At 33.3% G+C, this 17,660-nt stretch overlaps 2 protein-coding genes across 5 annotated transcripts; both read left to right on the forward strand.

Annotated features, from left to right (window-relative positions):
- Window positions 1-274: 274 nt before the first annotated feature.
- On the forward strand, window positions 275-4,160 carry LOC115973678 (transmembrane 9 superfamily member 3-like). Its single transcript, XM_031093935.1, has 6 exons — window positions 275-568; window positions 931-1,560; window positions 1,648-1,785; window positions 1,881-2,037; window positions 2,124-2,608; window positions 3,473-4,160. Exons 1-6 carry the CDS (start codon window positions 423-425, stop codon window positions 3,690-3,692), a joined length of 1,776 nt encoding a protein of 591 aa, XP_030949795.1. The 5' UTR covers window positions 275-422; the 3' UTR covers window positions 3,693-4,160.
- A 3,019-nt stretch (window positions 4,161-7,179) lies between these two features.
- Window positions 7,180-14,048, forward strand: LOC115973679. Of its 4 annotated transcripts, none has more exons than XM_031093936.1 (12): window positions 7,180-7,377; window positions 7,514-7,589; window positions 7,676-7,763; window positions 7,850-7,999; window positions 8,225-8,356; window positions 9,340-9,478; window positions 9,567-9,605; window positions 9,683-9,757; window positions 12,049-12,108; window positions 12,332-12,396; window positions 12,914-13,004; window positions 13,673-14,048. In XM_031093936.1, exons 1-12 carry the CDS (start codon window positions 7,270-7,272, stop codon window positions 13,715-13,717), a joined length of 1,068 nt encoding a protein of 355 aa, XP_030949796.1. In that variant the 5' UTR covers window positions 7,180-7,269; the 3' UTR covers window positions 13,718-14,048. The 4 variants fall into 4 exon arrangements, with proteins under 4 accessions (XP_030949796.1, XP_030949797.1, XP_030949798.1 ...); XM_031093937.1 differs by having other exon boundaries at window positions 7,180-7,374; XM_031093938.1 differs by having other exon boundaries at window positions 7,180-7,371.
- The last annotated feature ends 3,612 nt before the right edge of the window (window positions 14,049-17,660 follow it).

Genomic DNA, 17,660 nt, shown 5'->3' on the forward strand with positions numbered 1-17,660 from the left:
ACCTCAAATAAAAATATAAAATAAAAACAACAAAACGCACCGTCGCGTCGGTGGGTGGGTGCTACAGCAAGTGAAGTCACAAACAAATTAAAAAAAAGAAGAAGAAAGGAAACGGCCCCGTTTAGGTGAGGCACGCACGTCTCTGTATGGCGCTCCATCTCTTTCAGTGTCAGTTTTATGATGACTTTGTGTGTGTTTTTATTAATAATAAAAAAATAAAGAAATTTCCCCATAAAGCCGTAACAATTGATATTTGAGAGACCAGTCCCTCTCTCTCTCTCTCTCTCTCTCTCTCTCTCGTTCTCGTTTTATTGTTAATTAATTAAAACCTCTTTGCCGATTGGATCTCAAAAACAAAACCAAAACCAAAACAAACGAGATCTGTCTCTCTTTTTGAAAGGGTTTTAGAGAGAAAGAGAGATATGGAGAAGAGTGTGGCGGTGGTATTGTTGTTAATGGTGCTGTTTGGTGCGGATCAGGTGTGGTCGAGTGCATCCGATCACCGTTACAAGGAAGGAGAAGCAGTGCCTCTCTATGCCAACAAGGTCGGCCCCTTTCACAATCCCAGGTATTTCAATTTCCATTTCCATTTCCATTTCTTCTTCTTTCGAGCTGGATCTGACCTCACCTCACTTTCTGTGTTTTTAACATTTTGGTTTTTCCAACTTTTTACTATTATGTTTTACCTCTCTGCTGCTTGCTGCTGTTGTTGTTAGATTTAGATTTAATGGATTTGTCAATTTTAGAGCTGGATCTAGTAGAATTGAAGAGATTAGATATCCTCTTTCTTTCAGATAATGGTAACCTTTTTCATGGAAATCAAATCAAATGAAATGAATGATGAAACTTCCAATCTTCGACGACATGATGATTTAGCTAATGATGATATTGCTCTCTCTCTCTCTCTCTCTCTCTCTCTCTCTGTGGCAGTGAAACATACCGGTATTTTGATCTCCCATTCTGCTCTCCAGAAAATGTGAAAGACAAAAAGGAAGCTCTCGGTGAAGTGCTAAACGGCGATCGTTTAGTGAGTGCTCCCTACAAACTCGATTTCCGAATTGAGAAAGATTCAGAGCCTGTTTGCAAGAAAACACTCTCGAAGGAAGAGGTGGCTCGTTTCCGAGATGCCGTGAACAAGGACTACTACTTTCAGATGTATTACGATGACCTACCCCTTTGGGGTTTTATTGGCAAGGTCGAAAAAGAAGGCAAAGAGCCAAGCGACTACAGATATTTTCTCTATAAGCACATTCAGTTCAACATCTTTTACAACAAAGACCGAGTCATCGAAATCAATGTTCAAACAGACGCACGCAATGTCGTCGACCTCACTGATGACAATAAAGACGAGGTCGACGTCGATTTCTTATACACTGTCAAATGGAAAGAAACAAGCGTCCCTTATGAGAAGAGGATGGATAAGTACTCACAGTCTTCTTCTCTTCCTCATCATCTCGAGATCCATTGGTTCTCCATTATAAATTCTTGTGTCACAGTGCTTCTTCTAACTGGCTTTCTTGCCACCATACTCATGCGAGTCCTTAAAAATGATTTTGTTAAGTAAGAATCTAATCTCATCTGCCTCTGCCTCTTCATTAGGATCTTGACTCAATTGCTAATTTTTTGTTTTTGCTGTAAATAATAAAGATATGCCCATGATGAGGAAACAGCTGAAGACCAGGAAGAGACTGGATGGAAATACATCCATGGAGATGTATTCAGGTATCCCAAGTACAAGTCTATATTTGCAGCTGCCCTTGGTTCTGGTACCCAACTATTTACCCTGTAAGTAGTTACTTTCTAGTTTCTACTACCGCTGAGCCGGTTCCTCATACTTATTATTGTCGTGTAAGTAATTTTATGCTTTCCATTCCATGCAGTACGGTATTCATTTTTATACTAGCACTTGTTGGTGTATTTTATCCATACAACCGAGGAGCTCTATTTACTGCACTGGTTGTCATATATGCTCTCACATCAGGAATTGCGGGCTATATTGCGACCTCCTTTTACTGTCAGCTAGAGGGAACAAACTGGGTATGTGCCTATTGTGCATTCATTCTTCAAAAAAATTTTGAAGCTTGTTTCATAATCTGATATTCAGTACTCTGGTGTGACGACAGGTTAGGAATCTAATGTTGACGGGATGCCTCTTTTGCGGACCTCTGTTTCTTATGTTCTGCTTCCTGAATACTGTAGCGATTGCTTATAATGCCACTGCTGCTCTCCCATTTGGCACAATCGTGGTGATAGTTCTTATATGGACACTTGTAACATCGCCTTTGCTGGTGTTGGGTGGGATTGCTGGGAGGAATAGCAAGGCTGAATTCCAAGCTCCTGTCCGCACCACCAAGTATCCCAGAGAGATTCCACCTTTGCCATGGTACCGGGGAACGATTCCGCAAATGGCAATGGCTGGCTTTCTGCCTTTCAGTGCTATCTACATTGAACTTTACTACATATTTGCCAGTGTATGGGGTCACAGGATTTATACCATATACAGCATCTTGTTTATTGTCTTCATCATTCTCCTGATAGTTACTGCTTTCATTACTGTGGCACTGACATACTTCCAACTTGCTGCTGAGGACCATGAATGGTGGTGGAGGTAAACACCCATTCTTATTTATTTGTGTTGATGTTTTGCTGACTTAAATAATATTTGCGATCTGATTCCTCAATTGATTTGATTTTGCTTCTGTTCTCATTCTGGAATTTATATCAATATTGCTCTATTTTTCAAATTTTCCATGACTTGTTCTTGTCTTTCTTTCCCCTTGGTTATGGAAGTATCTTTATTTTGGGAAAGGGGAGGGAGTTGTGGTAATGGTAGCACAAATGTGAATTTGCGGTGGCATAAAAAATTACTGAGAACATGTTGTTTTGAGGTATAAATATGTGTAGCTTAGGCATGACATTTGCCCCAAAATTAGTTTTTTTTACCTATAAAAAAAAAAGACATTTGCAGTCTCTTTTATTATGGATTGGTTTGTGTGGCTATTAGTTAATTGTAAAGTTTATGTGAACAAGAATGCTTGCATAATTTTTATTCATTTCTTTATAATTATTTATTCCCCATATTTACCTCACTTAATAATTGCAACCATCAAACAAGCTTTCGTTCTTTATCTCATGCATCGATTGATTGTTTATTAATCTATATTTATCATTTTTACCATACTTTGCATCAATTCTTAGGTTAGGTTATATATACTATCATGTTATTCCATTAAAAAGAAAAAATTATATACTATCACTTTTAAGTGTTGACTTGATTTTTGAGATAGATTTTATGACAGTTGGCTTATTATCTTTCTTTGTCCTGATTTGCAGTGAAGTAGAGTTGTTAGCCTGAATTAATGTCTTTCATTTTCTTTTCCCTATGTCAAACTGTATGGATTCTGAATGTCTAGAATGGAGAATAATATATTGAATCCAAGATTGATGATCTCTATGCTTGAATTTGTTACAGATCTTTTCTATGTGGTGGATCAACTGGCATCTTTATCTATGCCTATTGCCTGTACTACTACTATGCACGCTCAGATATGTCCGGGTTTATGCAAACCTCATTTTTCTTTGGTTACATGGCTTGCATCTGCTATGGTTTCTTCCTCATGCTTGGAACTGTAGGTTTCCGTGCAGCTTTACTATTTGTGCGTCACATTTACCGATCCATCAAGTGTGAGTAGATGGTTGATCCTCGTCAAGAGTCGTTTGCCATGTTTTTTCCACTTTTATATAGGCAATGAAGAGAAATTAAGTTCCAAAGGTAATTTTGTAGCGCCTCATGTATTAAAAGCAGAAGCAAGGTTCGTTAGATTTCTTGCTTCCGAAGCAGCATATTGGATAACAAGTGTGCTTTTGACAGTACGGCAAAAAAGTTTGTATCATTACTCAAATCAAGACTTTGCAATACATTCTTTTAATATCTTCTACCCGTTTATTCTAATAATATCTCACTGGGCGTGCAAGTGCTCCCAATATAGGCAGATTTGACTGGTTAATAGTCTTGCATATGCTGTTATCTTCTAGTTCTAGAGTTGGAAGTGATTGGCAAATGGTAATTTGTGGTACTCATGTATTTGGTTTGATTCCTACCTCACCCCCCTCTCTATCTATACCTGACTGAAAAAAGAAACACGAGATTTCTCAATTTAGTGAGATGACAAATTCTCCTTTGTGTAATATTACTTTCGTTTAATCCCATAACTGATACTATTTTTATTATCATAAAATAGATACTCCATAGCATCAACTACAAGATCATTATACGTTTGAAATTTTCTCAACTTCTGTTATTAATATAACGTCATACATATTTTGTCTCAGTTAATTGCATCAGCTACTATCTTAATATTCTCACCTAGAACCTTAAATTAGAGCATTCACAGCAAGCTCCTAAAATTTTTAGCTTTTAACATCTCAAAAACTTATTATATTTATTCTAAGTTCTAACACTTCATTTTACAATACACTTTAACATCAAAGATTTTATTTTTTACTTCATTTAAATATACTTTCTTTATTAATTTTTTTAAAATTCTTATTCTCTCCTCTTTCTCTATCTTCTTCTTCATCTCTTTCACTTCTCTGCCCTCCACACCTACTACATCTCTTTCTCTTCTTTGCCGCCCACCACCACCACCACCAGCAACACCACTGGTAAAAAGAACCCACAAAACCCATCACAACCACACTCACAATCGGCCACAAAATCCACCACAAAAAAAAAAAAAAAAATGCAACCCAAACAAAACCAGAGTCATGACCATAGCCACCATCACACCTACAACTAGACACAAAATCCATCACCGCCACACCTACAATGGGCCACAAAACCCATCACCATCACACCCATAATCGACCAACAAAACCCATCATAACAACACCCACAACTGGCTACAACACCCGTCACCACCACAAAAGAGAGAATAAAATATTTGAGACTGAGGAGAAGAAGAAAGGAGGAGAATAAGAGAGAAGAAAATAATATATATATATATATATATAGAGAGAGAGAGAGAGAGAGAGAGAGAGAGAGAGAGAGAGATTTTCTACCATAGCAAAAGAAATTAATAAAATAATAGAAGAAAGGGAAGAAGAGGTAGGTGAGAGAGAAGATAAAAAAGAAAAAAGAAAAAAGAGAGAGAGAAACATCCGGCTCTGAAGAGAGAAGAAAGAGAGAATATATATAAAATATATATATATATTAAAGAGAAGAAGAGAGAGAGAGAGAGAGAGAGAGAGAGAGAGAGAGAGAGAAATAAAATATTGACTGTAGCTCAGTTGCCATTTTTTCAAACTATAGCAACTTCATTGTAGCCTACATTTAAGTGTTTTAGTTGCTAAAATAACATTTTAGCAATTATACCAACTTCATTGTGACTGCTCTAAGATTACATCCTTGCGATGGTATTTTGAGTTTAATTATTGTAATTTAATTACTTCATTGTGAATGCTCTGCTCAGAATGTAGAACAAAAGAAAGAAACACGACAAGTTATGTCTTGTTTACTCTTTTGCTAATTATGTATCCAAATCTTGTTGAATCTTGCAACATATGAGCATTCACATTGCTTCAAGTATAATAGAAGAATGTGTAGAATTTACATAGTTTTATCTAAAAATGAACTACATTAGTTCATGTATAATTGTGTAAATTTACACTGATATTATTCATTTTGCATTTAGTTGTTTATTATTTCTTTCCATATCTCAATATGAAGAAAGAGAGTGGATGGTGGTGGTTGTGTGTGAAGAAAGAGAATAAATTAAAAAAATAAGAAAAATTAATATTTTAATAAAATATAGTGTAAAATAGATAATTTGATGTAGGATATTTTGAAAAGTAAGTATGTAAAAAAAAAAAAAAAGGTTTTTATACTAAAATAGACACAAATTTTTGCACGAGCTAAATGCGAATGTTCTATGAAATTAAGTATAGGATATAAACACTTTCTAACAGATAAATTTAAAAGTTAAAACTGATCAAAATTTCCTTGAGTTTAATATAAAACCTTTTCAATGCAGCTAATCAAGTCAAAACAATACATCTTTCACAAGAAAAAGAAAAAGAAAAAGAAAAAGAAAAGGAAAAAAGAAATCAAGACAATACGTAAAAGCATGGATTTTTATACTATATTAGGAGATATATCCAAGAAGTTGTAGCAATTTCTTTATTCTAAAAACTGAAAAATTTTAACTTTGAAGAACGTCATTAGAACATGGATACTTTCTAGCAGAAAAAAGAGAGCAAGAACTATGTTGATAATTTATTTTTTCTTGAATTTAAAATAAACTATGTCCAAGGAAGTCGTTTCCTTTTTCTTAAAAAATAAAGGCAAAGAAAATTGTTTTAGACATCAAATACATGAAAGGGATACAGAAATGATTTTATTATTATTAAAAGTTGTTGGTAAGTTTTATTTATTTATTTGGATAGTGATTAGGATAGTGACTCAATAATTTGGACACATGGTTTTATATTATTGAAAGGGTTGGGCATTGTTGATGTGGTCATTCAAACTGAGTGATTGATTTCTTTTTTTTTCTTGGTTATTTTTCTCCATAGATGGGTGAGAATATTTTTAGAGAGAGTGGAGTTTTCATTTTTTTAATTTTATTTTTGTTTTTATTCAAACTAGTTCACGTGGAAATCCAAGTAGTATAAAAATAATTTTTTATTATCATGACAATATTTTTTATTCATCACTTAATAAAAAATTTATTATAAGACAATAACAAAAGCTAGGATTTTGCAAAAAAAAAAAAAAAAAGGTTAGGATTAAATTGATATTTAAAACGTTTGGGAAAAATTAGCTTGAATTTACTAGGGTAAATGAGCTTTTACTATTATTTTTTAAAATATTTAGCACAATTTTTTTTTTTAAAAAAATTATTAAGTATCGTGTCCCTATTTTTAAGTGTAACTCCACATTAACAATATTGAGTTCCACTTAAAAATATACACATAACTTGATTTTGATGGTATCAAGATTTTAATTTGTTAAAATTGAATTTAAAAAATAGGAGTATTTTTTTTTTTTTTTTGATTCTAAAACAGGAATATTTTACTAAATTGTTTCAAAATAGAAATATTTTACTGTATAGTTTTAAAATGAGAGACAAATGCCATTTTTCCTAAATTTATTTGAAAGGTCGTTTTGTTTTTAGGGGAAGGAAAACTAAAGTTAAAGTGGGTGAGTGTGAGGCATCAATTCCAAACAGATCAGATCAGCTCCATTTTATATTTTTTTCGGGGAGGCGGATGACTAGTGCAACAGCGGCAGCAGCAGCAGCAGCTCTGCCACTCCATTTCTCCTTGCCTTCAGCATTACCAATCACAATTCCCAAACTAGCTGCATACTCAGTAGTAGTACGGCTTTCTTTTTCTCTTTTGCTCCTCTTCCTTCCGTATATTTGTAAATTTCTAAAATTAGTGCTAGAGATTGGTGTACAGTCTAAAGAAGTAAACTTTCATATTCAAGGCAAATGGGTTCTTGATTTTGCAGGTTGTTGGGCGTACAAATGGTCTAAGGCTTGTGGGTTGTTGTGCTTATGCAGCTATTTCAAAAGGGCAAGGGCAAGGTGCCCTCTTTTTTTTGTTTTTTTCACTCTGTTTCCTAACTTGTATTTGTATTTGTATTTCTAAAATGATGTGGTTTGCTATGCAGATGCATTTGACCCTGAGCTTCGGTCAGTGCTTGAACTTGCCACCGACTCTGAGCTATATGAGCTTGAAAGAATCCTTTTTGGCCCCAGGTAAATGAAAATCTTCTTCTTCTTCTTCTTCTTTTGAATTTGGCATGATGTTGATATATTTGGTCTTTAATATTGTTGATATTCAGCTACTTCAGCCCTTTGCTAAAATCGATAACAAGCAGAGCGGATGTGGACCATGCCATGATTGAAGAAGATCTTGAAGAGCGACAGGATTTTATTGCAGCGCTAGAGTCACGCTTTTTATTTCTTGCGTCTGATGCCCGGTCTACATTAAGGTAATTGCAATGACATTGTAAAATTGCAACTAGTTAGCGTCAATAGCTGCTTTTATTGATATGGTCTAAGTTGCACATTACAACTAAACTTACTGGGCCTCTTTATGGAAAGTGGTTAGTGAATCTCAATCTCTGTTCTCATGAACAAAATTTTATTGCACATTGTAATTCGGGCTTCATTTTAAGTATCGTCTTGATTTTCTTTTCATATAATGTTGTTGGTAGGGGATGGAGACCATCATATAGAAATGTCTTGCTTGAAGTGAGGAAAAAGTTGAACATTCGATGCTCAAGCAAATTGTCAACTGAAGATCTTGAAGTAGAAATTTTTCTTCATCTATTGCAGGAATACTCAAGGTACTTTTCGTAATTAATTCTCCAATTTGCTAAATCCTTTAGAATGCTTATCCTGTTAGATCTCTCAGTCTCATTATTCTCAAGTAGGTACTACGTAGAGATTGAAAAAATTTCACAGATGGGACTTGAGCAAGTTGCTCGTGGGGTGATTTTGATCATCACAAATCTATAAACTGATAGAAATATCCTAAGATCAATATAAATGGATTTATTAACTATAGATGTTAGACTGTTAACTAATCTGTTTATCAAATTATTGGAGTTGAAGTGATTATTTTGTTTTGGTTAAGAAGTATGACTATATTGTAAAAACTTATCACTAAAAGGGAGCTTTGAGGTGGCGCCACTCTAACTAAGATTAGAAGTTAAACTTGGATTCCCTAAGAATTTTGCAACATAGACCAATAATTGCATAGGAAAGAAAAATCTAGTGCTGGCCTATGGCACTACATGGACGATTGGATGTCTGAAGAAATGCAAGTTAATGCTGTTAGGAAAGAACTGATGCCTTAGGCGGTGTCCCTTCTGTGTCTTTTGTTGAATTTTTTAACTCCCATTATTTGTGATTTGTGTTCTTTAAAAAGGGTTTGTACACATCTTTTTATGTGTCATTTCCTTTTCCTTTTTAATAAAACCTTTCCTTATTCAAAAAAAAAAAAAAGGTTGAGGAAAGTAATCAGTTAATCCTTGTGTTGTACTTTTGTTAGTTTTATAATTCATTAATTGATCTTTGTTGATTGCTGTCTGTCAGAACATTAGAAAGTTTTAAAAGATCATTACTTAGTTATTTCTTAGAAAAAGTTTCCAGTGAGCCTATTGCAAATGAGACCTCCCCTGCCTCAACATGGCGGAGGGTGAGGTTGTGGGTTTAAGACCCTTTGGGTACGTATGTAATTTACAAAATGTAATCTTTCAAAAAGTTGACTTTTTTTCTTAAGAAAATTGTATTGTGGTGATTTAAAATTTTCATTACATTCTTGCAGCGAGGAATCAAGAAATTTCCTGAGCTTAGGGGACTTCTCTAAGACATCCAATGATCAGGGCAGTCTAGAATTTGGACTTAGTCAATGGAAGCTGCATGCCCTTTCTGCTATGAAAGAGCTTCGGTCAATGATGTTGAGGGTACAGTTAGTTATTTTACAATCAAGTCTTTTGGTCCTCTCTATTTGAGATTGATCTCTTTTTTCCCCTTATCTTTTTTGATGTGAAGGGTGGTGGCATGTTTACTTTGGCAAAGATTTATGAAGTGGTAAGTAAATGATTTATGTCAGATTATTTCTTTGGTCTTTTGTTTGAATATCTGAAGTAGTTTTCCCTTTGTGGTAGTTAGCAAGGAGATTATCTGGGAAGGTGTTCTTAGAAGCTGCCAACTATCAGATGAAAAAGGAATTCATTAAAAAGGTATAAGTTTGACATCGTAGATACATAGTTTGGCAAAGTAGCCATAATGAATTTGTCTGATTCCAATGTGTGTGTGTTTTTTTATTTTTATTTTTTTATAGAAGCAATATGTCTCTTTATTATGGCTTCAACTTTATTAACTTAAAAAAAAAAAGATTATTTTTAAAGATATTTCATAATTTAAAAATAGTTGTTACCATTTCTGCTGCAAATATGATTTAGAGCACGTTTGGTACACTGTAATGATTATTACATGAGAATAAGAATAAGTATTACAAGGAATACATAAAATTGGAATGTAATAAGTATTACTATTCATTAGTTTGGGGACTATTTTTTACTTATAAAAAAAAAATTAGTTTGGGGACTATTTAGGAATAGAATCCTGAATATGCATCCACAATTTGGTAGAGTATGAAAAGAAGGTGGAATGAAATCATTTTTAAGTCAAATTTTTTAAAATACTCTTATTTTATAAAATTATATTTACATTTTTTGAGGATCTAGCTTAACTTTTTTTTTTTCCAAAAAAAAAAATAAAAGTGGGAGAAGGATCTAGCTTATTATGTATTAATAATTTATATATATGTGCTTTGTTTAAAAATTAATAACTGCGTAAAAGTTATATAAGGTTCTAGCTTATTTTCTTTCATTTTGAAGATGTGGCAATTAATGGCTTTTTAGGAAATTTTAAAAAAAAGTTATTACATAACGTTAAGAAATAGACATTCAGTGTTTTTGATAAAGAATAGTTATTCCTCATTTTAAAGAATAACTATTCATAAGAAATAACTATTCATCGTAATAAAAATATAACCAAACAATTGAATAGTTATACCATAAGAATATCTATTACATTACAGTGTCTATTACAGTCTACCAAACGTGCCCTTAATATTCTCTCACATGCATTAAACATGGGCAATATGTATTGCCTTATGCAGTGTTCTTCAACAAACGTGCCCTTAAAGAATAACTATTTATAAGAAATAACTATTTATCGTAATAAAAATATAACCAAACAATTAAATAGTTATACCATAAGAATATCTATTACATTATAGTGTCTATTACAGTCTACCAAACGTGCCCTTAATATTCTCTCATATGCATTAAACATGGGCAATATGTATTGCCTTATGCAGTGTTCTTCAACAAAGGCCTACAGATTTCAAAAACCTCTCTGAAATGTATTCATTTTTTTTTTTGGTAAGGAAAAAACAAAGTTTTTGAAATGTATTCAATTCAATGTGAGGAACTTCGTGTGCGTATTATACTTTTTCAATATTTATTTATTATAGTTCTTTGTTCAAAAAATTAATTTTAGTATGTTTTCTAGATTTGAATGGGCTCTGTTTGTTTAAGCTGTCAATCACTCTTCTACATTCCAGAAATCAGGAGTATTAAATTGATGGGGACTGCTAGATTTTCAATAAATTTTAGCTAATTTAGACCAAAAAATCTAGATAGTGATCTCTACATTAAAGACCAATAAAAAAAGAAAAGAAAAGAAAATCTACATTGGTCCCAACTTGATGTGTGGTCCACTTGGTAAATTTTCTGGTTACATTGTTCTATCTAGTCTTATCTTTTCTACTATTCAAGTTTGTATGCTGGTGGTGTATATTAAATTAAGTGTTTTTAGGTTTAGGAGTCGACTGCATTTTGAAATTCAAGATTTCAAGATATGGGAGTGGTCATTCCATGTATCTTATATTGGGATATAATGTGTAGTTTTGGTAGTTTGTAGCTTAATTAGTTTTCAAACTTTCTAACATCTGCTAATTTATGAAATGGAGTGCTACCAATACAAATTTAATGCAAGCTGTCAATTTAGTACTTCATGTTCCCTGGGAAAGTACAAAAAATTCTTCCAAAATATACACACTCCAATATAAAAACGACAAGAAAGGTAGTCAAAATCTCAACAGAATTCATGTCACTTGAGCCAACATCTTGGGACCACTGTAACAGCAATCTCAATGAGCCATAATTCATCTTCACAATAGTTAATTCTGCATCATTAAATGTTTGAAAGAGCTTTTATGCTTTCTGAATTAGCTTTGCCAGCCAGAAAGTATATCAATCACTCTCCTAGGCATTGCTCATTGTACTTCGAACATGGCAAAAATAAAGGCCTATAACTCTTGAGCAATTGTCAAGATCTACCTAGTATATGCCCGATGTGGGACTTATCACACACCCACAAAACACAATCAATTAAATTTGGGCATCACAAATAGTTACATCAGCAAGGCTTCACTTGACGTTAATACTTTCTTGGTTTTCAGGGTGGACAATTAGTTGCTATTAATTTTGAGTCTAGAGCGGCCTTGCTTGCAGCAAAGCAGGTGTATACCTTTTTCTTTTCTTCCTTGGGCTGCAAACAGTTGATTTGATCCTTATGATGTTTCTATTTTCTGTTAGTGCTATGTACTCTTACGGAGAGGTATATTACTGTATTGAGGAATGTATTAAAAAATGTGTTATAAGTGGAGGGGTGAGAGGGCTTTGCTGGTGCTGCATTTTTTGGAATCAGAACTTCTCATCTTTGTCAGTTTGTAACTGTGACAGGGCTTTGCTGGTGCTGCATCAAGATATCTGGGTTTTAGAAGCATGATGTCTTTACTTGGTCCAATGTATTGACTCTTCTGCTCTGCATTTTTTAATATAATTTTTTGATTCTGGTTTTGTCTTTCATAATTTTCATTTCTTCTCACCTGAAAATTTGCTTTCCCCTTTTTATTTTTAATTTTAATTTATTATATATATGTATGCATGTATGTATTAACCTTTAAGGGGCTGAATGCTAGGGAAAGTGGTTTCACTGATAAATGTCCATGCAAATAATGGTCTAAATTGATTAAGAAAATGTGTATTCTCATAACTACAGAGTTGAAGACTATCTTTGCCAAAAATGATGCTTCATTCATAATGGCTTAGTTTTTATTTGGTATCTGACTCAACTATGTCCTGCATTTGTAAGCCTGGAGGGAGTCAAATCTGAAGCACGTAGTCTTTATGAAGTCTCTTTTGGCTTCATTGGTTAAGCATTGACTGCAACAACTGCTTTTGATCTTGAAGTTTTTTCTTTCTGATTCCTTTGAGGAATTATTGTCATCTCTGACAATTTTATTTCACTGGCATCTTGTGCAGGCTTTGGGGAACATTTCTGGCAGATATTGTCATTCAAATGCTTGGAACTGATTATGCTAGAATCTTGCGAGCAATTTATGCTTTTGCCCAGGTAATATATTGATGCTAATATGTCTTTTGGCCTGTCACCTTGCCAGATCCTGGTCTATACTAACAGACAAATCTAAATGATTATACATGATGGTGAGTGGCAGTCTTTCTAATTTTTGGCCTACCAATTCATTTTGGTGGATCTTTTGTGTTCTCAAGATTATCATTAAACACTTTTTACCATCAAACTATAGATTGATCTGATCAATATTGGTACTTGGCCTATTAGGTAGGTATGATATCGATTTTGCCATCAATCCATGTTGACTTATATCGTATTTCGTTAGTAATCATCATCACACCTTAGGTATGGACTTGAATTTACCTAGTTTGGTTGTTATTTATTCCGTCTATCAGGTCCTTAGCTTTGATTGCAAGCTTTTCTTAAGTAAGTTGCAAGATCTATGTCATGGTATTGTACTCAAATCAAATGTTAATCATGTTAAAACAATTGGTATTTTATGAAAAGAGAAGTGAAAAAGGGTTATCCAAATGATAGAATCATAAATGTGAAAATCATTGTTTGTTTGTTTAGAAGTAATTTCTGACTTGTGGAATGGTGTCCAGCTGCCCCTCCCACCCAAAAAAGAAAGAAAAAAGAAAGAAAGAAAAGTGAATCATGATGAATTTTAGGTTTCTAACTGCTACTAAATCATTGTTTTGCACCAGATCCGTATTACCCGCACATACAGATTACCATCTTCTGGTGATTGAAAGATATTTCCAAATGGTGAATTCGTTGGTGTTTTGGAAGGTTGTTTTTAAATATTTTCAAATGGTGGATTGAGAGCTTATGTTGGTTCTTTGTGGATAGTCCATAAATTTATTTTTGATACAGTATATATTGGTAGACTCGTGTTGCTTCTGACAATTAACGAATAGAGTTACTGACAACTCATTAATTGGATAACTTTCGAATGTTGTACAAATTTTCTCGAATTTTGTGTTTTTCATATTTTTTTGCTTCCACAAGTTGGTGAGCATCTTGTTATGGCTATATCTAAGTTTGTAACAAGTTCCACTAAACAGGTCTTTAGTTGTTACATTTTACTTTTTACATTGAAGATCCTCTATTTAATGCTAATAAAGTTAATCGACTAGTATTCGCCTAGAAGATTGGTACCATTCATTCAGTTTTTGTAGCTCAAACGGTATTTTTCATTCCTGGTACATAGAAAAATGCGAACCATAAACGCTGTTATCTTGAACATACTGTTCAAATGCTAATAGTGAGTAATGGCCTCAAGCTGCTGCTCATGCTACAGAAAAAGCATTGCCTGAAGCGGGCTTGCTGTAAGAGCTTAAGGGTCTGTTTGAATTGAGGGGAGAGGGAGAGGGAGAGGGAGAGAGAGTGGAGGGGAGTAGAGTAGAGTTGTGATACGGGATGCGAAAGCGTCAAGAAACAGAACATGTTTACCTCTAGAAAACAAGAAATAAAACACGTTTGCTTTTGAAAATAACTTCGAATTCAAGAGGGTTCTTTGAGTTTACAAGGGTCATTGAATCCACAAGGAGAAATGATTTGGAATTCACCAGAAAATAAAAAGACAAAAGTCTGAATTTTATTGATTGAATAATTGTTCAAAAAACGTGTACAGATTTATAGGCCTATTTAAGGGTTCTGTAAAACTTGACAGATAAGAAAATATATTCTAAAATAACTTCTAATTAATACTTAATCATAACAGGAACTAAATTTGACTTAAAAAACATTAAAAACACCTAAAAACAAGGAAATAAATCACCTAAACCTAAAATAATGTTTTTTACATAAAAATACCAAAATTTAAATAATTACAAAAATTAAATTGTAGACTTTGTCCTACATCAGACCTCTTCACTAGAAACAAACTCGTCATTGAATTTATCTTTGAAATCTAAAATCTTTCATGTTAAGAGAACAAATATTTTGAATACTTCTTCCTTGTCTTCTTGCCAAACTTGAAAGTCATCAATTGAGCAACTTGAACTTATTGTCCCTTGATCTTTATGCAATTAACAATATTCACCAAATAAAAGTCAATAATCACACCAAATCTTTCCATTCCAATAAAATCAATAAACTTTGTTTCGGTGTCTCCCACCAAAATAATAGGAGCTTGAACTCTCCACTAGAAACAAACTCGTCATTGAATTCATCTTTGAAATCTGAAATCTTTCTTGTCAAGAGAACAAATACTTTGAATACTTCTTCCTTGTCTTCTTGCCAAACTTGAAAGTCATCAATTGAGCAACTTGAACTTCTTGTCCCTTGATCTTTATGCAATTAATAATATTCACCAAATAAAAGTCAATAATCACATCAAATCTTTTTATTCCAATAAAATCAATAAACTTTGTTTCGGTGTGCCCGTTTGGTTTCAGTTGAAACTTGCGTTCACGTTTTACGTTTTGCACTTTTTTTTTTCCCCTTGCGCATGAACAGTAACCTCACATGGTTTCACTGTGCAGGGGACAAAAATTACTGTTCATGCACTGTTTATTACTGTTCACAGCACTGTTCACGTACTAAAAAATATTAAAAATGGGTCCTATGGTACTATTCACACATTAAAAATTATTTTGCTACAGTGTTTTCAGTTTTCAATTTTCAGTTTCAGTAACAATAAGTTCAATCCAAATGGACCAGGTGTCTCCCACCAAAATTATAGGAGCTTGAACGTTGCAATCATCTAACTTGACTTCATCAAGATTGTTGACAACTTCCTCTATAATTTCTTCTTTAATGGTTTCTACTATCTTGACTTCAAGATTTTTCTCTATAATAGGGTCTTCACTAATCTCCTCCACAATCTTGATTTTAGGTTCTTCTTCTATAACAAGGCCTTCATTAATTTCCTCAAAAATCTCAATATTTTTTTCTTTGACTTCTACATAATCTTCAAGAACAATATTTACTTCAATATGCAATTCTTCCTTTAATGGAGTATATGGCTCTTCAAATAATTTAAGTGTGAAATTCTTGGCCAACAATAATCTTGTATTGTATACAACAAGATTTCTTCAAAATTCAAAGGATAAAATTTGATAGCAAGCATCTTTTTCATCCTTGGCCTTGAGTGAATTTTGTCTTTACCTTGTTGGATTCTATCAGATTGTACTCGTTCCCACCAATGTAAGGCATACTTACTAAGTTTATACAAAGCAAGTCCAACTTTTCTCTCATAACAAATATTCTCATAGTCAAATAAATCTTCTAGACCAAGTAACCAATCAAGAAAATCTTCTTTTAAAAAATAACCATTAAAACTTGCAATTCTCTTATAAGACCTATATGAAATTTGCTTACCAATAGGTTGCCTGTGAGTTATGTCTCTACGACAGTTATCCCTATTGTTTCCATACTCCAGTGACGACATTTTAGCAAAGATATTTGTGAGTGCCAGTTATACGTCATGTAATACTTGCTAAGTTTTCTGTCATCAGAATTGCTATTGTCTCATAAGTTAGCCACCAGACCAGGATAAGTCAAGGCTCTGATACCAACTGATGTGGGATGCGTAAGCGTCAAGAAGCAAAACACGTCCACCTCTAGAAAACAAGAAACAAAATACGTTTGCTTCTGAAAATAACCTCGAATCCACGAGGGTTCCTTGAGTCCACAAGGGTCCTTGAATCCACAAGGAGAAAGGATCTGGAATCCATTAGAAAATAAAAAAGACAAAAGTCTGAATTTTATTGATTGAATAATTGTTCAAAAAACGTGTATAGACTTATGAGCCTATTTAAGGGCTATAAAACTTGATAGACAAGAAAATATATTCTAAAATAACTCCTAATTGATACCTAACTATAACATGAACCAAATTTGACTTAAAAAAGCATTAAAAGCACCTAAAAACAAGGAAATAAATCACCTAAACCTAAAATAACGTTTTTTTTTTAACATAAAAATACCAAAATTTAAATAATTACAAAAATTAAATTGTAGATTCTATCCTACATCAAGTTGGTTGAAAATAGGCTAATTTTGGACATGTCAAAGTTTGGAGTCTTCTAGTGCATGATGATCAAATTAAGTTCTATTTATACATTATTTAGTAGTTGCTGCAAAATAATTGATTAACTTGAATAGTACTAGAATTCTTACAATTATTTAGCAAAAATAGAAAATAGAAACAAGAATGCCACTCAAGTGACAAAAAAAATATGTTTTCTGTAAACAAAACATGGTTCCTATTTTTTGTTATGGGATAAAATATCATGGTTCCAAAAAATTTGATTTTCGTCATTAATTTTTAAAATTTTCATTTTTTGTTTAGAAACTTTGCAAAATATTCTACTTCATACCCTTTCGTCTATGACTGTTTAGACTGGATGGGCCTTTACTGGAGGAAGATTGTTGATCCCTTCCTCGACTCTCTTGTTGCAAACTTGTTTCATATTTCGAATTGGGGTTCCCTTTTTTTACATTAAATTTTTAAGTTAGCTTGACGCACTTCAAAAGTCTTGCTTGTGTTGCTGTTTCAACAGCCTATTCCTCATAAGGTGAAATCTATATCCGCCTATCTTGAGCTTGCTTATGTAGAAAAATTAATTTTGACCTAGACACGAGTGCGTTGAGTTTATAGTGCATATATTCTACGTGACTTGGCAGATACTCTAATGTCTGAATGTAGTGCTTGATATCATAATACCAAGGCTTCACATTGGTTTC

This window comes from Quercus lobata, unplaced genomic scaffold (assembly GCF_001633185.2).
Source record: "Quercus lobata isolate SW786 unplaced genomic scaffold, ValleyOak3.0 Primary Assembly Scq3eQI_156, whole genome shotgun sequence".
Lineage (NCBI taxonomy): Eukaryota > Viridiplantae > Streptophyta > Magnoliopsida > Fagales > Fagaceae > Quercus > Quercus lobata.